Here is a 25935-nt window from a genome sequence, read left to right as displayed (position 1 = left end):
GAATAAACCCAATGGGCTTTTGTTCTGAAGACAATCGCATGTGATTTCTGCCCTACTCTGAAGGGAGATGTTCTTTGAGATAAAGAGGACAGTTTTATTGTTATCAAAAAACAAATGTGGGCCACGATAATCAGGCTCCTTTGTGGAGCCGTGCCTGTAACAACTTCTTCAAGAAATGGCAACTTAATCAGTGTGCAAGAATCTATGTCGTTTCACTGGTTTTAGAGTCAAAAAGTTCTTCTTTTGTTGTTGACAAAAACACAACTTCACTATTATTCAACAATAATATCACAAATATACAAGAACATAGTTCTTTTGAAAGCCCTTGGGGACATTATGGCCATTGTTGTGTTGATCATTGTCTGAATGGCATACAGTGACTCACTTGGTCAGTCCTTCACTCCGTCATGCAGACGCACGGCTGTGGGATCGCTACCTGTTACTGGGAGCTTCTCTACCTTCGAGGAAAGGTTACAGGTTATTGATTATGGCAAAACAAACAGCTGTTACAAAAATACCGCCGCAGACGTCACTAGGTATGGAAGTAATCCATCCCATATTTTTCCTTTTCAGGTTTTGCTCTGTGAAGTATGTTATGGGACAAACATTTCTGCTCGTGTTTACTTCAAACATGAGCCCACATAGGAAAGTACACAGATGGTAACTTCTGGAAACAAACCATTGGCGAGCAACTTCCTCCTGAACCAGGTGGAATAAGTGGATGGGTGTCTGTTTGTCACCTGGAATAAAACTCATAGTTGGAAAAGACTGATAGAAGTCAGTAAACATGATAACTGTTGTGCTGCTGCAAGGAGCCAGTTAAACATTCAAAAGCCTTTTTTGTTGTGATTTGTTTTCCAGGAAATAGAATCCAGGAAACAATGTATCAGACCACAGGCCAATCAGAGCCTTGATGGGACTCAGTTCACTCTTGAAACTGGCTAGCAGCTGCTTTGACTTTGGGAACTGTGTGTGTGTGTGTGTGTGTGTGTGAGTGCATGCAGAGAAGGATTTACTTCATTCTCATGTAAAGTGGGTCAACAGTCCCACTGTTGTCACTGTAAACAAAAATGTATCCCAATCAAATGTTTATGATGAGGATGAACCAGAATGGAGCAACAGAGTAAGCGACATCCCAGACAGACGGGCGTGTTGTATTAACCCCTTATCAGTTCCTGCGTGGGCAGCAGGTCTGTGATAGCTGCCCTGTTCCTCCGCTGCGGTCTGGGCTGTCACTGGGAGGTGAAGGACGGCGAAGCTGCCCAGTTCAGTGTGGGAGGCACTGATAGCAACACCAAGGCTTAAGAAGGTAACTTACTCAACGTCTGTTAAAAGCCCACACAAAGGAGCCCTCTTACACATACCCCTACTGGGTTTCACCTGCTGGGTGCAGGACACGTATGATGCAAGCAGATCTGTACAGGGCATACTGTACTGTTCTGCCCACATCAGTCCTCTCAGGTTTCCCACACAACTGCCAAGCCTGTATGTATGTACAGAGCTCTTCCCCAGTTGTGGCATGTGCAGCGTGGCGCTGCTGTGACCCGCTCTGTGGGTCTGGTATGTGCGGCTTCATGTTGTAGCGCCAGGTAAGGGAGGGAGTGCTGGAGTTAAACATTTCTGAGGTGTTTACATTTACATTTAGTCATTTAGCAGACGCTCTTATCCAGAGCGACTTACAGTAAGTACAGGGACATTCCCCCAAGGCAAGTAGGGTGAAGTGCCTTGCCCAAGGACACAACGTCAGTTTGCACGACCGGGAATCGAACTGGCAACCTTCGGATTACTAGCCCGACTACCTCACCGCTCAGCCACCTGACTCAGGTGTTGTGTGGCTCAGCAGGTTACAGACCTCAGGGTACTGGGAGAGAAGAGCTTGCTGGACAGGTTTCACACACACACACACACACACACACACACACACACCACACACACACACACACACACACACACACACACACACACACACACACAGTAGAGCAAAGTGAAGCAGAGCAGAGTGATCGTAGTGAAAGATTACCTAGAAGAATTTACAGGACAGACAGAAAAATGCAGACCTCGGTCAGCTACTGATTGACAAGAGGACTCATCAATATCAGCTGACACAAAATGGAACCTGACAGGCCGTTACCATGACTCCTGTTCCCATGACTTCTACAACTTCCCAAGGCTTCAGTGCCTGAAGGGAAGTTTGGCTGATTAGCTGAACAATGAGGTTATTTCGGGTGGTTCCTCCTTTTTCAGTAGTTTTTTACTCACTCACACAGACACATGATCAAGTCTACCAACATAACAGTAGAGGTAGCCCCTTGACCAGAGATGGAAAGTAACAAAGTACAAATACTTTGTCACTACACTTAAGTAGATTTTGTTTTAAAAAAGGATTAAAATAAAACTCATTTTGTGTCAATATAGTTCTTGGTCCTTTGAGGAAACTGGAATTAAGCCCCGACAGAAGACAATACTGGTGGAGCCGTTTCATGTTTGTGTTTTGTGTGTGTAAGGCCAGTGAGGAAAATTAATAGATATTCATAAGGATCTAAAGCTTGGGTGTTTGTCTTTCTGGTCACATGCAGTTTGTTCCATATCTGTTGGCACAGTCCCTCTAGTAGTGATCCTGCTGTTACAAACTGAGTGAACTCAACTCTTCACAGTACATGAGTTACCCCAGGACACATTTATGTAGTGCAAGTCTTTCCTCCGGAAAAATAACAGTCAATAAAGACACTACAGTGACACACATTCACAGACTGAAACACACTCACACACACTCACACAAACACACTCACACAAACACTCACACAAACACACTCAAACAAACACACTCACAGGCTGATACACACACACACACATCTTAGTGTCTCCTACAGTGTGCTTCACTAGTCCACCTCAGAAGTGCTGTTGCGAGGTGTGTGTGTGTGGGTTTGCATATTTGCGTAAACGTTATGGCGTGTGTGTGTGTGTGTGTGAGTACAGTGGGCCTCAGTGACAGATCCCCAGAAACTCAGCCTCTGGGCCAGTCACAGCTCTCCCTCAGGCAGCGTCAGATCCCCAGTAGCTCAGCCTCTGGGCCAGTCACAGCTCTCCCTCAGGCAGCGTCAGATCCCCAGTAGCTCAGCCTCTGGGCCAGTCACAGCTCTCCCTCAGGCAGCATCAGATCCCCAGTAGCTCAGCCTCTGGGCCAGTCACAGCTCTCCCTCAGGCAGCGTCAGATCCCCAGTAGCTCAGCCTCTGGGCCAGTCACAGCTCTCCCTCAGGCAGCATCAGATCCCCAGTAGCTCAGCCTCTGGGCCAGTCACAGCTCTCCCTCAGGCAGCATCAGATCCCCAGTAGCTCAGCCTCTGGGCCAGTCACAGCTCTCCCTCAGGCAGCGTCAGATCCCCAGTAGCTCAGCCTCTGGGCCAGTCACAGCTCTCCCTCAGACAGCGTCAGATCCCCAGTTTCTCCTGGCAGCCTGATGTTTGGAGAACAGGCCTGTTTACACAGGTGGCCTGGACTACCTGAAGCAGGAGCTCAGCACACTAACTCACCCCCTGGCTCTCACCTGCACCTGCTCTCTGTCCCATCCCAGCCAGTACAGAGTCAGGATGGATCTGCTGCTGGTGAACAGAGCCAGCTACAGACCAGGGACCTGGAAACAGTGTGCAGTAATGAGTGAGGAATTGGATCAGCGTGGCGGGGGGCCTTGTGTTGGATCAGCGTGGAGGGGGGCCTTGTGTTGGATCAGCATGGAGGGGGGCCTTGTGTTGGAGGAGGGAACCCTGTCCTCACATCTGTAGCACGCTCCGTCAGCCAGGATCAGCTTAGCTCTGTCGCTATGGAGACACACACACACACCACTACACACACACACAGATCAGTCTGTGAAGCGAACCAAGCTAACTGTCAAGCTATTATTTGTACACGTTTTTGTCAGTGTAGTTCTTTGTTGGCTGTGTGTTCCTTTTGAGGTGAGGAACATTCAAATACTGTCTCTGTCTCAGCACAATTATATTCTGCATCCGATCTGTCAATGATCAACAGATCATTGTTTCAACTCTGGAAGTTGTCTCACTAGAGTCCCAATCAGAAAAGTGGTTACCTTAGAGTCTTAACGTTTCATGCCTTTACCCCCTCCCTCTATCCTCACAGGATCTAACAACCTCTCCGTACTGTCTCCCATGGTGCTCGCCACAATTTGAAACATGGAAACAACTCTACTTTGTGTCCCTAATGGCTCTGAGGCCAGATGGGTCCGCTGGATGAACTCAGGGCTAGGGACTTCAGTCTGGGTGTGCTGCGTCTTCTCTAAACACAGGAACACAGGGGGAAAGCAGCTGATAGAGGACTTGTAAAGTCTGCAGAAGGAGCATTGCTCAACTACAGTGCTGGCTTCTTCCTCGTAACTGCCCTTAAAGGCACAGTGACCCACGCCTTCACTCGGCAAAGAGAAATCACTGATGCGTGTGAAAACAAGAGTTTCAGAACATTTTACACCCTGCCCCCCAGCATCACCCACCCGTTGCAACAAGTACTTCTCTCTACTCAGTCAGGTTTCACTGCCTGTTTTCTTTCATCCTAGTCACTCAAAGCAGGTGTGGGGTTCTCCTTTCGTAAAAGGGTGAAGGTTATGTGGGAGTGTAGAAAACTGAACTAACAAGGTGCTTAGCAGGATCATGGTAAGAGGGGGAAACGGGGCAGGTTCTTTTGTCTGAGTACAAAAATGAGAAGCTAAAAGTACAAGTTCCTTTCAGCTAGTATTTACTTAGCAGCAGCTCCATTTGTCTGCATCTCCGCAAGGAAATCAGAGATGTGTGAGGCTGAGAGAGACCAGGGGCCGCTTGGGTGGAATAATAAATGAACTGAACCTGCAATTCATCAGCAGCAGGCCAAACAGAGAATTTGGCCAAAATGACTCAAGCGTCAACACTATAAAGGCTCATGTCTCTGCCCTTACAGTAACCATGGTGACAGCCTGTGAAAGTGCCAGCGTGAGAGGAGGTGGGAGGGGGACTTAGGAGCCGTGACTCTCCCTGCCTGCGGTGGGAGGGGGACTTAGGAGCCGTGACTCTCCCTGCCTGCGGTGGGAGGGGGACTTAGGAGCCGTGACTCTCCCTGCCTGCGGTGGGAGGGGGACTTAGGAGCCGTGACTCTCCCTGCCTGCGGTGGGAGGGGGACTTAGGAGCCGTGACTCTCCCTGCCTGCGGTGGGAGGGGGACTTAGGAGCCGTGACTCTCCCTGCCTGCGGTGGGAGGGGGACTTAGGAGCCGTGACTCTCCCTGCCTGCGGTGGGAGGGGGACTTAGGAGCCGTGACTCTCCCTGCCTGCGGTGGGAGGGGGACTTAGGAGCCGTGACTCTCCCTGCCTGCGGTGGGCAACACATGACAGAAGACCAGGAACTTCCAACACAGAGAGAACAAGTTGGATTTCCTGTCTTGAAAACGTTGGCTCGAAGACAAATTATTACCCTCTGTTGAGAATACGGCTGAAGTTGCTCAACTTTGAGATAAATATGCAATCAACTGCAGTAGGATGACATATTTCATAACTACTTAATTGCTTTGTCCTACTTGTGAGCCAAAAGATGACAACTTCCTTGTGTTCAACATAGAAAAATGTTGTTTGTTCTCATTGGGAGTCCTGGTGTGAAGTCATCTTAAATAATAACTGCAGCTTTTCAAAAGAAGTTTGGGTTTATTGGTTTTAAACTGCAATCTGTCATTTACAAAAGGTACATGAACAAATAAATGCCTGTAGTAAACAGCACTGGCTGCTGAAAGAGAATACATTCAACAGTTGCTTTCATGTGTCAATCCTGTTAACCTTAATTCTCAGCTACAACACATTTTAGGCTTTCATCTGATCTGCTATATAAAAATATGATGGCACAACATTTTGGATACCTGGAATGTATTGATAGGCACTTCAAGGGAACAAGTGGTCCAACAACATCGAAACAAAAACTAACACAAATCACCTAATTTGGTAACTAAAAGTGCTAGTACATGTGTGCACATTATTGCGGATTAGGGAAACTTCCATGGTTCATTCAAATAAGAGCTTAAAATCTTTCAATTTTTCAATTTCAGCAAGGAGCTGATTCTAGTGACTTCTAAAATGAATGTTCATCCTGGTAAAGACACTGTCAGAACATGAACAGGACTGACACCCTACATTCTAGACGGTGAGAGTGGCTGCAGCCACAACTGGAAAAGGGATTAAGACAAAGAAAACCTTAAACCACAGTCCAACATCAGGTAGGAGGAAAACAATAAGAAATAAAAAGAATAAATAAAATGCAAAACCCTTTTTGCATTTTTTGTTTTAAATTAGGATTCACTTTCAAAATAAATCAAAGTGTAGTTACAAAAAATGTCATTGCAGTATAATATATTAACTGTGGAAAAAAAATAACAAAACAGGTCTTCACAATCTTGCGATTAATACGGAAGATCATAATTTAACATAAAAGAAAATATATTCTATTGTTTCATTATCCAGATAAATAAAAAATAAAAAAAATGCTTAAGATCAGCAATAAATACATTTTGATAAGTTAAATAAGCAGTGACAAGCAAAACCCTCCATACGAAGGTTCTTTAAAACAAACTAAACAATAATAATAATAATAATAATAATAATATATTGAACAAGGTGGAACCTACACAGGAGCACATTTTGCTCAGTTGATTTTCAGGCAGTGAACTGTGGGGTCATCTCAAAGAACTGAACTGGTCAGGCGGGGTTGAAAAAGGCCAAACTGAAGAAGTAAGTTTCTAAATCAAGGAGGACTGCACCTGCCACCTCCAAACACAACCAATGACAAACACAGCCAGCAGATCGCTCGACTTAGGTCAGCACAGGTTTGTGGAGGTGGTCGTCATAGACACAGAGGGTGCATAGCACCAAAGAAAATTTATTTCTTTCCAGTCTAATAAACTATAAACAAAACCTCCATCTGTGTCACCCTTATTAACATAACAAAAAACATTATTCCAAATAGAGAAGGAGCAGAAATTTAGACCATTATCAAACATGGAAATAACAATTACGGTCCACATATTCTTGGGCACACAAGGCATTAGAGCTTAACTTACTGTATAATGTTTTTGCTTATTGAATTTGAAAGGAAAACCCTTCGATGAGGCACTGATTACTCTAAAAGAGAGCCCTCTCGGAGCTAGGCCTGGGAGGGTGAAGGCACGGGAAGGCCACCTGAAGGTGCAGCACTGCTACACACCAGCCGACTGGGAGGGAGGGAGTCCAGGCAGCACTGCTACACACCAGCCGACTGGGAGGGAGGGAGTCCAGGCAGCACTGCTACACACCAGCCGACTGGGAGGGAGTGAGTCCAGGCCTCCAGACATGATCCCACCACCACATCCCCTCCATTACCAGGTTATACCACGGCACAACTCCCATTCTCATTTGTTAATTGCTCAAAGTGATTTAGGGAGAACACATTTGGGGAAACAAAGCACACTGCTGTCTGCTGCCTGATCAGATTCAACCCGGGTGGGGCGACAGGGTGGGGGGGGGGGGGGGGGGGGGGTGGTTCAGTGAGGACAGCTGGTGGGAAAGAGGGGAGGGTGGGTTGCTACGCTTCCTCTGCAGAGAGAAGGCACTCCCCTTTCTGATGTTACTCAGTGGCTACAACACTGCACAAAAACTGTCCACTCCTCTGTTGTAAACAAGGCCCAGAGTGGGGTGGGGGGGTGATGGGGTGAGAGGGCAGGCGGGGAAGCATTCACTCACTCATTCAGTCATTCATTCAGTCATTCACTCACTCAGGCTCAACTCTCCATCCCAGGACAGTGGGCGGGTGCAGCCTCCTAATCATCAGAGATGGACAGCCTGCTGAAGATTGGGAGGCGGCGAGAGGCCTCCAGACTGGGAGACTCACATCCACTCTGGCTCCCCAAGCTGCTCTGGTAGCCCTCCTGGTCAGACAGAGAGTCCAGGGGGGAAGGGGGCGACATGGGCCGAAAGAAGTAGGGGGTTGTGGGTGAGGGAGAGGGTTGGCCCATAGGCTCAGAGACAGGGGGCCCCCCGAGGCTGGGGCCGAAGGGGTTGGCAAGCTCCTGGCTGGAGTAGGTGAAGGGGTTGGTCTGCCACTCCCTCAGGTCCTCTGTGGAGAACATGGGTGGAGGGGTGACGGAGGTGGGGCTGTCCTGCAGACCTCCGGAGCTGGGGAAGCCAGCAAAGCTCAGGCTGTGCTGCAGCCGAGGACGCTCCAGCTTGTTGAAGCTGGACAGCGGAGGGGGGCCGCGGCGCTCCTCCGCGTTGTGGATGAAGTGGCAGCGGGGGCCGTAGGGGCAGAAGCCGATGGTGTGGAAGGTGCGGCAGAGCTCCGTCTTGTACTTGGGGTGTCGGCTCAGGCTGCGCAGCTCATGGATGCCGTGGGCGAACTGACACTTGTCTCCGTACTTGCAGGTGCCGTTCTCCTCGAAGGGCCGACACAGCTCTGTCTTGTAGCGGCTGGAGTTCACCTGACCGACTCCGCCGCCGAGGCACAAGGAGCCACCCGACTTCAGTCTCTCTCCCGTCTCCGAGAAGGAACGGTCCCGGAAGCGGTTCTCCTTGTTGTTGCCGCTGCCCATCAGGACCGACGGGTCCGTCTTGAGGCTGTTGATGAACTGGTTCTGATTGAATTTGGCGTTGGGGATGGTGACGGAATGGCGGCGCTGGAACAGCCCTCCTCCAGAGGGAACCCCCACCACCTTCCTGTCCAGCAGGGACCCAGTGGGGGTACAGGAGGAGGGGTTGGCACTAGGGCAGGGGCCAGTGGTTGAGTGGGACCCACCGAGAAGACTGTTGTTGTTGAAGTTCAACATTTTGTTATGCTGCAATAAAATAAAATAGGAAAGCCCATGGTAAGGTTAGGGTAACAAATAAATAAGCAACTCTTAACTGTAGGTATTCGCATGAACTTTACCCTTTTCAGTTATTATTATTCGTCACATTCTTACGAGTGTGCCATGAAAGGCATGCATCAGTGCATGTGTTAGCTAGACTACTAGACTGTTAGATTTGTTTCACTACACTGTCTCTGAAGAATTAAGTTCTAACTTTAGAGGTATAACTTTGTTTAAAGACATTGCTGATTAGTTGCTGAGTTTAGTATTACATTTCATCAGACTGTTAGATTGCGTTTGGTTTTTTATTCCATTTGCCGCATCTAATAGTACCATCGAAACAACCGTGTACTTGCCTAACAACAGCGGATCGACATGCTAGATAGATTATAGCCGCTTCTAGCCAGCGAAGTCAAGCCCGACATGGCTGACACTGCTACGGCGTGAACTCTACAGTTGTTTTGCTACTTGGGTACTTTGCAAGTTGCAACTTGCATGCAACATTCAAAGCGAGCGTATGCAGACCGCTGGCTAGTTTAATTAATAACTCAACGAAATTAAATAGCTTATTGGCGTTGCTTGATTACTTACTGACTATATGGTTAGCTATAGTCTACCTTTTAGCAGGTTAGCTAGCTAAGAAGCTAAACAGTTAGTCGATACAGACAGCTAGTGCTATCTTACTGGTAGTACCAAGCTAAGACAACAAAAACATGTGACAACTTGATAAATTGTATGTGGTTTAGCAAATCGTTAGTTGGTACTGAGTAGCTAACACACAGCAAGAGCTACCAATCTAACTTTCTAGTCCAACTTCTTCATCAACACCCACATCACGTTTGACTACGATCGTTGTCTTGCCACTTTTTAATTCTACTTTTGCCACGTTTCAAGTCAACGTAATGCTAGGTAAAAAACTTGTTATATCCATGATAAAGTTAAAGAGATGTTAGATCATTCGTTTATCTGGGGGGATAAAGAGAGCTAGGCAAACGTTAAGCAGTCTAGCAAGCAGCTCAGAAAGTTACATTGCACCTGTAGCGCTAGCTAATGTGTGTAAGCTAACTAACTAGAACTATACGTCGTGCACAGCTAGTCTAGATATCAAACTACTAAACAAGTTTGGTTACCTTGTTCGTCACTTCACTGTAATCGAAGAAAGAAGAAACGATGGTGGCTGTCATTGTTGCTGATAATATTGAGAAGAAATGGATCTTATTTACAGGGCTGGTGGTTAATAGTCCAGATTGAAAGGTTGTTTGTGCCCTGTAGAGCCCCAGTCCTCCTGCAACAGTTGTGTGCAGCGTTACTGCCTTTATAAAAACCACACATGCATGGTTATGCAAAACAGGAGGGGCCTGGATTTGATTGACGTGTGATGTAGCGGTTCTCTGTCTTCTTCTTCGGTGCAGAATATAAAACAGAAGCCGCAGAGTTCGCTGCTTTTGACTGCCTCTCCACCGCCGCTGTTTAGTTTGATGGGCAGTTGCTGAAATCAATCGAAATGTCTATTTTACCTCTAAGAAACATCTGAATGGGTTAGAAATAATTATTATAGCGTTATACATTTAGTATCATGTCACTCATGTAGCGGTCCCACCATTCCCTAAAATGAAATTTGTGGTTATAAGTAATGTTTCTCCAATGCTTTAAAACAAGTGTGTACTGTGAAATAACACGCACGCATGCACGCACACACGCGCGCGCGCACACACAGACACACAAAATAGAGAAAATGAGTAAGAAAGAGGTTTTCATATTGCATTGCTTTTCTTTGTTGTCTTTGAATTTGAATAGTTTCTAGTCGCTAATTTTTGGCCTCAGTTTTTGGGTGTTGTTGGTTGTGTCCCCATGAGAGGGCCATGTATGCTTCCATTTTCTCCCAAACTCCCTTTGACAAGCTGTAAAGTAACCATAACATTGTTTCCTCAGAATCACTGAAATATTTCACCCTATGTTTACCTCTGGGGAGGGGGAGCGCTTTTATTATGTCGAGAAATGGTAGATAATCTACCAGCAATGTCTGACTGAGTAGTTTTGAGGTGATCAGAAAGAAAGTAAAGTGGATGAAAAAAAACTGACAAAACAGAGGGATGTTTACATGCCCGACTCATGGAGGAAGCTGCGCATGGTGGTTTTCTTGGGGCCTGAGGAAATATCTCATGTAATATGCAACTTCCTTTTCCAGCGCCACTTCAATATCTCACCTGAGTCAGTCTGGAGTGAGAGGGCAGAGCACGGTGACTGGGGGCAGGGTCGAAAGACCAGAAGGAGAGGGATTCTCACACAGGTGATCCTTCCCTTCAAACACCTCGGATGTTAGGCTTAGCCTGAAGTGTCCTCTTGGAAGGTCAAGATCAGTTCAAATGAAATGGAAGGTGTGTTAAAAAAAAATCTGTCTTGCCACTGAAACAAAAATGGATCAGGATAGGGTGGGGGAAAATAAGTAATTAACTGATTTAGTTAATGATCAAGTTCAAGTGATGGCTGTTTGCTAAGTGGATGTTCAGTTCACTTGGTATGTCAATGTACCATTATAGGTCTGGTTTGACCAGTGAACAAGTCTAGGCGTAATAATAGGCTAAATAGGCAAGTAAGGAGAACTATTATGGTGTGTTAGTGTGTCAGTCTGTATGATTGATTAGCCAAATTATATTATTACATTAGAAGCACTCTAGAACTTTCCATCGTGAGAAGGGCTAGACTCTAGAAGCTTTACTGCATGCCATGGGGATTGGCCTTATCGTCCAAAAAAGTTAAATGCTGTAAAGAGGTAGAAAGAGATATGAGGTAGAACGTTTACACAACAGTGTCTGACCGCGCATCATCCATGTTTAGTTTCTTGAGAGACACATGACATGTACCTGCTTGGTCTTGGTTTTCAGTGTATAAACTAAAGACATGTATAGTGAAATACCCCTGATAAAAAACACCAACCTCTCTTTCCCCTCTCTCTCCCCCCCTTCTCTCTCTCCCCACTCCCCCCCCTCTCCCCCTCTCTCTCTCCCCTCCCCCCCCCTCCCCCTCTCTCTCCCCCTCTCTCTCCCCTCTCCCTCTATCTCTCTCTCCCCTCTCCCCCCCCTCTCCCCCCCCTCTCCCCCTCTCTCTCCCCTCTCTCCCCCCTCTCCCTCTATCTCTCTCTCCCCCTCTCCCCCCCCCTCTCCCCCCCCTCTCTCTCCCCCTCTCCCTCTATCTCTCTCTCCCCCTCTCCCCCCCCCCTCTCCCCCCTCTCTCTCCCCCTCTCCCTCTATCTCTCTCCCCCCCTCCCCCCCTCCTCTCCCCCCCCCTCTCCCCCTCCTCTCTCCCCCGCTCCCTCTATCTCTCTCCCCCTCCCCCCCCTCTCCCCTCTCTCTCCCCCTCTCTCTCTCTCCCTCCCTCCCTCCCTCCCCCTATCCTCCTCCTCTAACAGTCACCAATCTCCCATGGCAATCAATCCCACCAGCATGTTTTCTCCAGCATAACCTAGAAACCTTGGCGTGTTCGATTGCTAAACTCTGTGACATGGGGGTGTTTTGCAATACAAAGTGGACTGTGGTTTATATAAAAAAAAGTGCTTGCCTTGCTTGCTGCAACTCAAAAGATTCACCCCTCTTTAAATGTTATTGTTAAGGTGGATTTAAGTGTGTGCTTTTGATTTGAGAGAGAGAAAGAGAAGGAGATACAGGAAGTGGAGGGGAGGGGTGGGATGTGTGTTTGAAGAGCACATCTACAGTATTATTTATTGGAGTTCATACAGTGTGGTATGCTATTTCACAAGAGTAAGATAAGACCTCCCCATTCTAATACATGATTGATCGAGGCGTGGGGCTATGTTAACTGGATCGTGGTGCAGAGCATTAACTGGTCTCAGACAGTAAATAGCAACTTGTACAATCTGCATGCAGGGTATTTTCATTTCCCCACAACTTGAGTTGGGATGATTGAAAGGCCGGAAAGAGCCTGTTAAGTTATTATGCTCGGAAGTTTTTCTTGGTGTCAAGTCTTAATAAGGGGCTTGATTTCTCAAACGTCAGGCAATTGACATTGAATGCCGTACAAAAGCCGTGTTTTCACAGAGAGAGGCCCAACCACAGCTGGCTGGTCTGACAGCCCTCAGACGAACGGACACATCTGGAGATGTGTGGTCCGTCACTGCTGGTTGTGTTTGCTTAAGCCTAGACCCGCTCGACCCAAAAAAGCTTTCCTCAGAACAACAAGCGAGCAACACATTTTCTAAATAGAACTGATTGTATTTTCCTCCAGCTTAGTTCAGTTGGAGCGACACACATGTAGCATGTCTCTCATTGTAGCCCTCAGTCTAACTCTCATACTTCATCATACTCACACACACACAGAGTCCCCAGAGCTGGTGTGTGTGTAAGAGGCCAGAGCTAGTGTGTGTGTAAGAGGCCAGAGCTGGTGTGTGTGTAAGAGGCCAGAGCTGAGTGTGTGTGTGTAAGAGGCCAGAGCTGGTGTGTGTGTAAGAGGCCAGAGCTGGTGTGTGTGTAAGAGGCCAGAGCTGGTGTGTGTGTAAGAGGCCAGAGCTGGTGTGTGTGTAAGAGGCCAGAGCTGGTGTGTGTGTAAGAGGCCAGAGCTGGTGTGTGTGTAGAGGCCAGAGCTGGTGTGTGTGTAAGTCTAGAAGTGAAAGAACCTCCTGAAAGGAAAATAAAGAGAGGAGAAAGTGAAAGAGCGTTAAGCTCACGGAGGGAGAGGGAGGGAGAGGGAGAGAGACATAGAGAAACGATGAGATGAGTGGGGAGAAATTGCTCTGTCATGTCTCAGGAATGTTGCGGGGGTGCTTGTTGGTGTGACTAAACCATTTTTCACAGCTGTAATCTGAGGGAGCCGTCCCCGTGCTGGCTGTGTGCTGGCTGTACAGGGAAGAGGCAGAGGACGGAGGAAGGGGAAGGCGAGGAAGGGGAAGGCGAGGAAGGGTCACACGTACTGCAGACTCTAGTTCTTCATTGTCTCCCAGAAAGCAGCAGTAAACAAGCAGCCAGAGCGGCTGTGAGGATTTACTGAGCTGATGAAACTCTGACACGACCTCTGCATTCCACACAGCACTGCATTCTGGGAGACTGACTGGACTGTGGCTCCTTCTCTCCGCCTGAAACCCCTCCCTCTGCCTCAGTGTTCCCTCTGCCTCCCTCTGCCTCCCTCTGCCTCTGTGTTCCCTCTCCCTCCCTCTGCCTCGTGTTCCCTCTGCCTCCCTCTGCCTCCTCTGCCTCCCTCTGCCTCTGTGTTCCCTCTCCCTCCCTTTGCCCTCCGTGTTCCCTCTGCCTCCCTCTGCCTCTTTCTGCCTCCCTCTGCCTCCTTCTGCCTCTGTGTTCCGTGTCCCTCTCTCTGCTTCCTCTGCCTCTGTGTTCCGTGTCCCTCCATCTGCTCTCCCTCTGCCTCTGTGTTCCCCTCTGCCTCCCTCTGCCTTTGTGTTCCCTCTGCCTCCCTCAGCAGGTCGGGTTCAGGTCCACCTCCTCAGAGAGGTTAGCTTCTGTCCGTGGAAGCGAGACCACTTGCTCACCTGCAGGATGACGATTGTTGTTCATGATGGATCACCTCGACTCTGCGACCACATGGTAGGGCTGGGGTCAGGAGGTTTATATGAACCACACTATGATCTGTGTCTGAGCCAATACCTGCAACTTTCAGATCATCCTCTAACTGTGCATCTGGAAATGATAATTACCCAATATGATTACCACAAATGGGTTTACATAATAATTCATTCCTTTGCATACATACGTTTTATTTACAAAAACAGCCAAATGTATACCAGCTGATTGTTGAATTCCTGTTGTAAATATTTGTCTTTTGCTGTCTCAGGGTTTTGCTCGAATACTTTGAACTTCGTTCTTGCACATAGACTACTGTATGTTCAAACAAAGGATCATTATTGTGTGTTCATGCCATGTTGTAACCTTAGTAGTCAAACATTACAATCTGCAGCTGACGCAAGACAAACGTCCAAAACACACATGAGAAGAATATGAGAACGACAAAACAGGACCAAGTCCTCAGACTTCATGTGGAGGTTTGTTCTAATAAACGTCTATCAGCTCTTGGGAGGGGGACATGTCCAATAACCAGAAATAGCCTGCGGTTCATGCAGCCTTTCCCTCCCTCTCTGTTTCTTTCTCCTCCCTCCCTCTCTTTTCACTCTCTCCCTCTCTTTTCTCTCGTCCCTCTCTTTTCTCTCTCCCTCTCTTTTCTCTCTCCCTGCCTCATGTCTTAGTTCAGGAGGCCAAAGATTTCCATGAGTGACGTTCATGTAAAAAGTAGAACTTGCTTGTGTCCTACCAGACATCATGTTTATAGAACTGTTGAAAGGTGAATATTGCTGAGGGTCCTTTGCTAATGATTTCACACTGAAATTCAGCTCTGTGATGTGATTCCTGCAAAGTACTAACATTTAGGGTGTTTGAAGAGGTTTGGGACCTTGTGGTCTGTGATGTCAGTCTTGGCGCAGTTACTGGTTTCCTGACTTGAATGTTTATGTGATTGCAATTTTCTGATATGGGGGTTTTTGTTCCTATTTTACAGATGTTTTACTGTGACTTCGCTCCAGGTCCCTTACGGCGCAGTTAGAATTGTATACTTTTATGGGGGCAGATCGTGTCTCATGACGACCGGAAGTTTACCCTTCAAACAGTTTACGGCGATGCAGTGCCTCCTCTGACATTAGCTCAGGTCTTTTATAAAGTAGGGTCTCGTCAAACACTACAGACTGAGATGTCTCATCCTGCCCTCCAAGAACTCAAGGTCCCTGGTCCCTCATCGATGGACGCTGGACGGAAAGGTACCAGTCTGTGGAACCACAGCCTGAAGCTGGTACTCTCATCAAATGTAAGAAGTCACTTGTCTCGCCTGTTTATTTTAGTCTTTCACATCACACAAAGGAATGAGAAACCTATAGATCTCTAGTTACTCTTTTAGAGTATCCAGAGTCACTGAGATTGAAAAGTGGAAAGTGGAAGCACAGTATTCCACTTCCTGCATGTCGTCTCTGTTTTGTTCTGGGAAAGGAGACTTTTCTGTAAACCGGATTGTTTCCAAACAGTCCTAAGAAAGAAGGCCGATTTGTTCTCTTTGTAATGGGGCAGCCTGATTGGTGTAGAAACAGACCATCATTCATCCAGACAATTGAGACAGGGTTAGTATTCTCTCCGACTGGAGAAACACCAGGGATTTTCCCTACATGGACTCTCTCTCTCTCTCTCTCTCTCTCTCTCTCTCTCTCTCTCTCGCCACTTGTCTGTCTTCCTCTCTTGAGCCAGACAGTGGACTTTGCACTGTGGCCAGGGCTTGCCAAACTAAACTAAACACAGATTTCACAATACATGCCCTTTTACTTCAACTTGATAAACACATCAGGATTCCAATAGTCGTATCTGCAAACCTTCCAGGATGTGGGGTTAAAACAAAGCACCCCAGATGAACTATGACAAGCTTGTCTTCAGCTCTGCCTCTGTACTGGAGATGACAGAATGGTTGAGTTAGCTTTGGCCAGTCTTTCTTCAGTGTCTCATGACTTCTCACCCTTCAGACCTTGAAGTAGCAAAACTTGAGTCAACACTGCTACACACACACACACACACATTTTTCTGTCCTCTCAGCCAAGAGAGAGGTCATCAAAGTCACATCATAGTTATTGGGGCCGATGAGACCTGAGGTGTCAAATGAGTCTAAATTGAAGAGTGAAGACGAAAACAACCCTACTACTTTATTTTCTTCAACTGTAGCTGGACCCTGTTATCTCCGGAGATCGTGAGAACGCTGAAGCACCAAATCCTGTTTCAGACCATTTCATCTGTAGAACATTGAGACATATTTTTTTTCCATATGGACGATGACATGATTCCCACACACATGGTCCAACAGTAAATCATGGATTTCCTCATTTACAGTGATGAGAGAAATGTAATGCATTTTTTTCAGATGGTGTGCATGTGTGCACATGCGCGTGTGTGTGCTTGTGTAGCAACAGGAATGGGTGCGTATCTCCCTGCCCTATATCTGTGTCATCTGCTTTTACACACTTACACACACACACTGTACCTACCCACAAAGCTAAACTGGAAAACACACAGTGTCACATCATTGTATGGGGTCACACCACCCATGGTTCACAAGGTCACACAAGTGTCTGGAGATCGAGGGCTTGAAACCAACAATGGGAATATTTCCGATCCATCACCATGTCACCATACCTATGACAGCAGGCAGATTACAGAGAGCTGGAAATGATGGCAGGAGAGTCAGTCCCAAAGAGCAGGGCTGCTGTCAGACGGGTGTACCAGGCCTGTTGTTCCTCTCCTCCAGCCTGCCATGCTCCAATTAACCTCCTTACCTGCCTCACAAACACAGACGACCTCCATGAATCATTGACATGCTTTATGTCTCACCAAGATCAGGTTAAAGAAAAGAAGTATGATGTAGCCATAAAGATTTACTGCTGTGTAGAAGAAAACTTGCTTCAGAGATGCTGTGACATCCTTGTTGCTTTAGTCATTTCTTGTCCCGAGTATTTAAATATACCATGTACTAAATACTAGTGTTAGGGTTAAAAACTCTAAAAGTTAGGGTTAGGGTTAGGGGTTAAAAACTCTAAAAGTTAGGGTTAGGGTTAGGGTTAAAAACTCTAAAAGTTAGGGTTAGGGTTAAAAACTCTAAAAGTAAAAAACAAACTTCTTTCTGACTTTTTTTACCCGGAGAACTAAACTGCCCTAACCCTAACCCTAACCCTAACCCACAGGGTGTTTCCTCGTTATTACTGCCACACCTAACCCTAACCCTAACCCTAACTAAGTGACAACATCCTGTATGTATTCCTGTAGTTATTTCGATTCTTCCTGTTCATGCCATTTGACGTCAAGGAATACAATAGGTATTTTATATTAAATATTTGTCTATTTGTAAAATGTAATGGAGGAAATCCTATTGAGGATGTTTTGTGGATGTAAATGTGTACAGTGTATGTGTGTGTGTGTGTGTATGTGAAGGGGACGGCCAGAAAAGGGACCATTATTACTTGTGTATTATGCAAAATACACAACTCCACGTATGACCGAATAATGATTGTGTGAAGTTGTGTAGAAAGAGGCAAGGAAATCAGCCCAAACTGTGAGCCTGTATCTGTGACTGCTGAATAAGATTCCTGTGGATTTATGACCTGGTTCAGGATATTTCTCACTTCCTGAGAAAGGAGTTGCAGCCCACCACATGTAAGCCTGTCCCAAATACACCACTTTCTCCCTCCATCAGGCTACAGCTGGCAGAGACAGGAAGGACAAGGTTACGAGGGAGAAGAACAATATGTCCCATACAAACATGACACGAGACAACACAGTGTTCCTTCCCCAAACACGTCAACTTCAAGCCTGCCCTGCAACACAATTATATACAAATTGTCATTATTGGTCAGAATTCTTGAAGCAGGATTAGGCTTGCCCACCACTTTCTGTCTCAAAGGAATAGTTCTGCCTGTGTTTGTAACGTGTACACACACAAAAGGCCCAGTTTCTGAAGTGTGGGAGACCAGCGATGAGAAACCCCTGCATGCAAGCTGACGCTCTGGTCCTCTGGCTGTTTGTTAATCATAAACTTTTTGACGGTGCGGTTCCAGGAATCAGCTGTCGTTCCCAATCACCTAGTTTTAGTGGAGAGCAGGAATGGGGGGGGGGGGGGGGGGGGGGGGGTTCCTGTAAGAGTGGCCCCTTCAGTGAGCCTGTTGAGACAGCTTAGACCTGGAGATGGTGTGTGCAGTGCTGTGCACCCACCCACACACACACACGTACACACACAGATACACAGACACACACTCACATACACATACATATACACACCCACACACACAAAGACATTCAGTGCCAAAATACAAAAAAAACACACATTCACATCCTTATTCTCTCACACACCCTCACTGAACCAAGCTTGACACGCACACACGGCTGTTCCTCCTCAGACGGAGCACACACTGACGCCCTCGTTCCAACCTGGCTGAAGATGAACATGAGGTTCTGGCTCAGTGTAGGGAGCTGTGTGTCCCATCTGTCCAACCCTTCAGCCTCACAGCCCCACAGCCTCACAGCCCCACAGCCTCACAGCCTCACAGCCCCACAGCCTCACAGCCTCCAGGCTCCAGCCCCACAGCCTCACAGCCTCCAGGCTCCAGCCTCCAGCCCCACAGCCTCACAGCCCCACAGCCTCATAGCCTCACAGCCTCACAGCCCCACAGCCTCACAGCCTCTAGCCTCACAGCCTCATAGCCTCTGCCCTCCAGCCCCACAGCCTCCAGGCTCCAGGCCCAGGATGGCTTCCACATGTAGGGAGTATCCCAGGCAGAGTGGGGGGGCAGAGTGAGAGGCATGCCAGAGATCACATGTAACAACAGCAGGTTCATCATCTTGGTAAAGCCTGGCTGGCTTCTTCTCCAGCACGGTAACGTTTTGACAAACAGGTCACATTCACTGGGGATTCAGAACCGATGATCCCTGCAGTGAGTCAGAGCTGGGAGCAGGGCCAGTACAGACAGCACACTGGGGCTGGGGGGGTTGATGCAGTCCAAACTATACAAATCCAACACTCTTTCCATTTCTCTCACATGTTCAGTATGTTAATACAGAGTGAGATACACCCTCATTTCCTGTCGTACTCTTTCAGTCCTCATGTTACTGAACATGACTGGCACACAGGAAGTCATCACAGGAATGAATCAAAACTTAATTTCAAAACAATCCTATGACAAGACTATGTCAAGGACAGGATTCAATGATTAATTTCTTCATTGGATTTCTGGTCCCACCCAGGCCACACCCCCTGAAGCTGTCACATGACTGAGGAACTGACAAGATGTGCTGTTGTTAGTTGAGTGGGACATGGAGTGTGACAAGTTCATGTTTGGATGACCACATGTCTTACGGTCACAGGGTTTAGCAAACATCTTTAACCTTTGAAATCACCAGCCTCTCTCTCATTGTTTACTGTGGATTCCATGAGAAGCCATGACACTTTGACCTTTAGGAAGTGACATGTGACCACTGCTTCAACATAGTTAACAGTGAGGCCAGAGGATACATTGGAAAATAGAAAAAGAGCATGGACAACTGCTCATTAGTGAACACCTTTGCTAAATGTCTAATTACATTTTGATGGAGCTGATCAGGCGTCTATATAAAGGGTCTTGACACTACAGCAATGCAAGTTGGGTCCTTGTCTGGGTTAGCATTTCCACACTGGATTCTCTAACGGTTGTTCCCTTTCCTTCCTTCAGCCCCACTGTAACCAGCCAGGCCCACTGTAACCAGGCCCAGCCAGGACCCACTACTGGAGGGAATGGAGGATGTTAGGAGTGGAACTGTGGTCGGACCGAGGATAGATGGTTTGGAGGTTTGTGACGGTGAATGGGCTTGACAATGGTTGGTTTTCATCACAGAGAGAGAGAGAGAGGGGGGGGGGACAGATGGAGAGAGGAAGAGAGAGGGAGGGGAAGAGAGAGAAAGAGAGGGAGAGAAAGAGAGGGAGAGACAGAGAGGGAGAGAGAGTAGGCTGTGGTGGTGAAGAGATAAAGACCTGGGGGTCTAAGTGGGAGCCCTCTCATTTTCAGCGGTGGAGCAGAAACCAAGAGGGGGAGGGTGGTGATGGAGGGGGGTCTCTTAGCCATGTGAGCTCTCTCTCTCTCTCTCTCTCTCTCTCTCTCTCTCTCTCTCTCTCTCTCTCTGTGACAGTCTCTCTTATGTGGCTTCCTGACACAGAGATGCCTGGAGAGAGACACTGCAGGCCACAGGGTTTGGTTGCCTGGCTTTGTTGTTCTGAGGTGGAGGCTGGCTGAGGGGGTGGAGGCTGGCTGAGGGGATGGAGGCTGGCTGAGGGGGTGGAGGCTGGGGGGTCAGAGAGGGAGGTTTGGGGGTCTTGTGGAGAGTCTCAGAGGATAGGGGCTCCGTGGACAGATCATTTCCCCCAGCAGATAGCCAAAGCCTGGTTCCAATAAAAGAACTAAGGACAGAGATTCTGTTCCCACAATGTCTCCCACACACAACCTAGTCCCAACTTTAGAGTTGTTGTTAAGTGTGTCTGTAGAGTGGGATTGGCTCTGGATGTGGATAAGCAGACATGCGACAATCATTAGCACACTACTCTTATTAACAACTCATAGACTCCTAGAACTCTGTTCAACTTTAAGTCATTTCCTAAGAGTTTTATAAGCCCCATCTTAAATAATAAACACTCCCAGAGCCCTCGTAGTACTGGGGCAAAGTACACCACACAGGGTAGATGAATGCAAAAGAGCCGATGAACCCCATGCTGTAGTTTACAGTGTGTGATCAAAGGCTGCCGTAATCTGGGGATGAAAGTAAGGGAGAGGGAAAATACATCACCTCACCATTAAGATCTTTGTTGTTATGATCAGTGACCTATGCACTTTGTAAAGCTCTCTCTTGGAAGTCGCTTTGGATAAAAGCGTCTACTAAATGAATAAATGTAAATGTAAGATCCAGATTTACAGTAACACAGTGTCAACACAAGTAAATCAGTTGTCAGACACTGGGGAATGTACCAACTGCTGGAAGGAAGGTCGATCTGCACTATGCTTCTGTGACAGTGTGCAGGTGGGCTCTCTACGATGACATCATCACAACAGAATCTGTGCAGCCAGAGTGGAGTGGTGTAGGAGGGCCCTCTTAAGGATGCCTCCATCCCTCCTGGACATCTAATGAACCACGCAGAACAGGATCCCACCCCGTCTCTCCCACATGAGCCCAATCACTGATCCTGTCCAAAGTTCCCATACTGGAGAAGACTGATAATGCTGGTCTGATTACACAGATGAGAGTTTGGACTCAAACAAAATAGATTTGTGCCGGGTAATTCAGAGAACCAATAGAGTACTTATCTAGAACGTCACAGAGGTGTCTTCAACCCAGCCAGAGCAAACACATGATGAGGGACTGATAAACTACAGTGAGTTTACAAACCCTAGTATCGACTCTACAGGTTTCACAGAAGAGGCTGGTCAGTTCAGCTGTCAGTTTAAGCACTATCGGTGTACCTATCAGCGTAGGTGAGCACATCACCAGTAGACCTGGTGAGGCAGGTGGGCTGTTTCTTGATGGATTAACCCGTTGGCCTAATGTTCTTGAAAACCCATTACTCTTGCAAATGGTGTCCGATTCCCCTCCACACCTCTGTGTTTCGTAAGCTTGGCTCTCTGAGGAAGGGACCAAGACTGAACCCTGAGGGTGATCCAACATGGCCTCTTACAGAACGCAGCCGTCAGCCCTGACAGGAAGAAAGATACAGACCAGAGGGTTGTCTGTGGTGGGAGACTCCCTTCATTCTCTATAAATCTTCCAGCTTTTCACATATCAGCCAAACCCCATTAGTTCACTCACACCACTTCATCATAAAATACTGGCCTGACTTTGCATGGCAATGAGTGCGTGTGTGTGTGTGTGCGTGTGAGAGAGAGAGAGAGAGAGAGAGAGAGAGAGAGAGAGAGAGAGAGAGAGAGAGAGAGCAAAAGAGTCAGTGTGTGTGATTATGTCTGTGTTTGTGTTAAAGAGAGTCTGTGTGGGTGTGCCTGCAAGTTTTCTTTGTGGCCTGGCTGATTGCAGTAAATAATCCAGTTAATAAAAATATGTATCCAACATTATTTCAAAGATACACACCCACCCACCCACACTCACTCTCTCTCTCTCTCTGAGTACAGTTAGTAACTCCATGGCTGGAAAGAGTATTATGGTTTCACTTTAGGCAGTGAGCCAATATCTCACCCAGGTAAAAGTGGAATAAATCAAGGATGCCATTCATCCCCCGATGTTCTATTCTTCTTTCTCCTCCTTCCATTTCACTGCGTCTGCTGTAATGAACAGAAAGAGACAGGGTGGCTGGGGGGTGGCTGGGGGTGGCTGGGGGGGGCTGGGGGTGGCTGGGGGGTGGCTGGGGGGTGGCTGGGGGGTGGCTGGGGGGTGGCTGGGGGGGGCTGGGGGGTAGGGGGTGGCTGGGGGGTAGGGGGTGGCTGGGGGGTGGCTGGGGGTGGCTGGGGGGGGCTGGGGGGTAGGGGGTGGCTGGGGGGTAGGGGGTGGGCTGGGGGGTGGCTGGGGGGTGGCTGGGGGGTAGGGGGTGGCTGGGGGGTAGGGGGTGGCTGGGGGGTAGGGGGTGGCTGGGGGGTAGGGGGTGGCTGGGGGGTGGCTGGGGGGTGGCTGACCTAAAGAGGTAATGTTTTGTGGTTGTGAATACAGAGACTAGAAAAGGAGTGAGGGATACAGAGAGGGGAGAGAAACACCAGGGAGGGGATGTGGGGATGAAAGGAGGGAGGTGTGGGGAGAAGAGAGGACTGGAGGGTAGGAGGTGTAGTTGTGTTGAGAAGGGACTCCTGCTTTTCAAAACGGTGGCTCTGCTGTCCTGCACTGTGTTCTGGGTGACATGTGACATGTGACAGGTGACATGTGAGTCTTGTGGCTGCAGGGCCACAGGGAGGTGTCCTCTCTGACAGCCCTCCCTTCTTGACTCCGTCATGTCTCCATGGGGACGCTTGACTCCGTCATGTCTCCATGGGGACGCGCTTGTATTCCCTGCCGTCAGCACGCTCCGTCCTCTCACGCTTCCAGACGAGGGCTGTGGTCGCAGCTCCCGTTCACTCCAACGGAGCACAAGTGTTCGTTAACACACAAAAGACGTCTTTGTTTCAAACTTCCCCTGTGACAGAGCCCTTGAGCTTTGAAGCTTTGAGCTTAACAAACCCTTTACAGTAGCTACAGTAGTAGGATAGCCTTTATTTTCTAAACAAACACCCGTTCCCGTAACAGATCACGTTGCCTCTGTCCTGGTCTCCAGGATAAGAGTGGACCTGTGAGGCCAGAGGCAGAGGGTCAAAGGTCATCCATGTGAAGGGCCAGGGGTCAACCTCCTGTTGTCTTAGTAACTCGACACAACCCTGTTTCCTCATTACACAAAGGACTGTCTTAGTCATCTCCAGCTTCAGCAGTGGCACCAGGACGGTGTTCCACCCTCCTTCAGGTCGCTCCGACGAGGGAGCGCAAAACCAGAACCCATCTGAGCCCCCGTAAGGTCATCGTGACCAGTAAGTGTTGTGGTCCCTGAGGGTCCTATCGCCTCGGTAACCAGACCAGGGTTCAGGCCCGGCCCTGAGAATGACCGCTGTTGAGCAACGCTGGCCGAACTCCCTGAACTGCGGTCAGAAGGGGAGTTCTCCTCTATCGCTGTGGTGACAGCTCCAGATCAGCCAGGGCAGCAGGCGTATGCTCTCCCTCTCTGTGTCCCGGGGGAGGTCTCCTCCATCGCTGTGGTGACAGCTCCAGATCAGCCAGGGCAGCAGGCGTATGCTCTCCCTCTCTGTGTCCCGGGGGAGGTCTCCTCCATCGCTGTGGTGACAGCTCCAGATCAGCCAGGGGTGCTGGCCAATGCTTGGGCCCAGGGGAACAAGAGGGTGGGGAGGAAGGAGAGAGAGGTTGGGAGGTCTGGTCTCCTCTTGGTCAGAGGCTGGACCTGGCGGAGTCTTGGCAGTCATTGAGTCTTCAGAGAAGCCAATGTGTTTGTTTTAGGATATCAAGCTCCTGATTTACAGGAACAGAGCCTGTGGTCTGACTGCATCCCTCAAGCTCCAAACAACTGCGTGACACCAGCTAGTTCAACTGCCACTGAATACTTAAGAGTATACACAAATGAGGTTCTGTGCTGTGATTATAGCACTGTCAAATTTTCTTTATATCAGTGATGGTCATGAGGATAAATACAGACATTCTTCTCAAGGACAGTATAGTCTTACATGAGAAAGTAAACAGATATGAGAGTAATTGAACACTACCGTATTTCCACTCCGTGATGTGTTTACCGGTTGCCAGAAAACATGAGAAGTCTTGTTTTGTTTGAGTCTTATCCATTAAACATTGAAGATACTCCAGCCTACATAGAAAAGTGTCATACACAGATGTGGAGCCAATCCGTGTGGAAACTCATAGTTGAGGACATAGTATGTAAATTCAAGTTCGCCTGTGGCCTGAAAAAGCCCTAGTTTCCATTCACAGACTGGGCTTGCGGGCTATTCTCTACCCTATTTAGCATAGCACAGCGTAATTACATAACCACATGTAATTACTGAGATGGAACAACATGCCTATCCGCAATGCTGGAGACCGTTGCCTTGAACTAGCAAAGTACTACAGGAGGGGTCATTTTGGGTGTCTCTTTATCGTGGACATTATTATTGTGATATCAGTAGAGCATATACAAATATGTGTTATTAATTCAGTTTTTTTTGTTTCTTTATGGGTGATATCTTATCCTCTCGTTGAACAACTGATGTTTGGGTCCAAACTCTGAGTGCGGTTTATGTGAATATGGAATACTCCATGTTTTGTTTCATGGTTCTTAGATGATCCATGTTATTTCATGAATTCACATGAAGGTGCTGCCTGCCCAGCCTTTCACGACCCTGCTAATGGGGACTGATATGGAGCATCGGGTCACAGAGAAGGCCTTGTACTGGGATTACCCATAATAATGGGAGAACTGGTGAGAATGGGAGAGAGCCAGAGATAGAGTCAGATAGAGAGACACAGGGAGAGAGAGAGAGAGACATATAGAGAGAGCCAGATAGAGAGACACAGGGAGAGAGAGACAGATAGAGAGACACAGGGAGAGAGAGAGACATATAGAGAGAGCCAGATAGAGAGACACAGGGAGAGAGAGACAGATAGAGAGACACAGGGAGAGAGAGAGAGACAGATAGAGAGACACAGGGAGAGAGAGACAGATAGAGAGACACAGGGAGAGAGAGAGAGACAGATAGAGAGACACAGGGAGAGAGAGAGAGATAGAGACAGACAGATAGAGAGCCAGATAGAGAGAGAGAGACTGATAGAGAGAGCCAGACAAATTTCCATCCTTTCCACCTCCCTCTCCTTAACTGTCACCCCCCCCCCTTTCTTACGCAGAAGACAAAAACAAAATTGTGAGTTTGCCCATCACCTGGCCTACAGTGCCCTCTGTTGGAAACACTATGGAAGCACAGTCAAGTTATCCAAACTCTAGTAAACCATCATTTTTATTTAAAAAAGAGATATATCAGAGGATAATTAACTTTAGCAGTAGGCATCTCTCAGGACAT

The 25935-nt window shown here is 47.9% G+C and overlaps 1 protein-coding gene across 1 annotated transcript; it reads right to left on the bottom strand.

The window, feature by feature from the left end:
* Positions 1 to 5653: 5653 nt before the first annotated feature.
* Positions 5654 to 10125, bottom strand: zfp36l1b (zinc finger protein 36, C3H type-like 1b). Its single transcript, XM_067242056.1, has 2 exons — positions 9965 to 10125; positions 5654 to 8822 (listed from the first exon to the last, which is right to left on the bottom strand). The coding sequence occupies exons 1-2, from the start codon at positions 10016 to 10018 to the stop codon at positions 7812 to 7814; spliced, it is 1065 nt and encodes a 354-aa protein (XP_067098157.1). The 5' UTR covers positions 10019 to 10125; the 3' UTR covers positions 5654 to 7811.
* Between the last annotated feature and the right edge of the window lie 15810 nt (positions 10126 to 25935).

Source organism: Osmerus mordax, chromosome 8 (assembly GCF_038355195.1).
Source record: "Osmerus mordax isolate fOsmMor3 chromosome 8, fOsmMor3.pri, whole genome shotgun sequence".
NCBI lineage: Eukaryota > Metazoa > Chordata > Actinopteri > Osmeriformes > Osmeridae > Osmerus > Osmerus mordax.
The sequence above is the reverse complement of the archived record's forward strand: the minus strand, read 5'-3'. Positions and strand labels throughout refer to the sequence as shown.

What these genes read in the sequence shown, in the direction of transcription:
- zfp36l1b (XM_067242056.1), bottom strand. Translation starts at nt 10,018, where the DNA reads ATGACAGCCACCATCGTTTCTTCTTTCTTCGATTACAGTGAAGTGACG. An exon ending in ACAGTGAAGTGACGAACAAG is followed by an intron (nt 8,823 to 9,964) that starts GTAACCAAACTT and finishes ATTTTATTGCAG; the next exon opens with CATAACAAAATGTTGAACTT.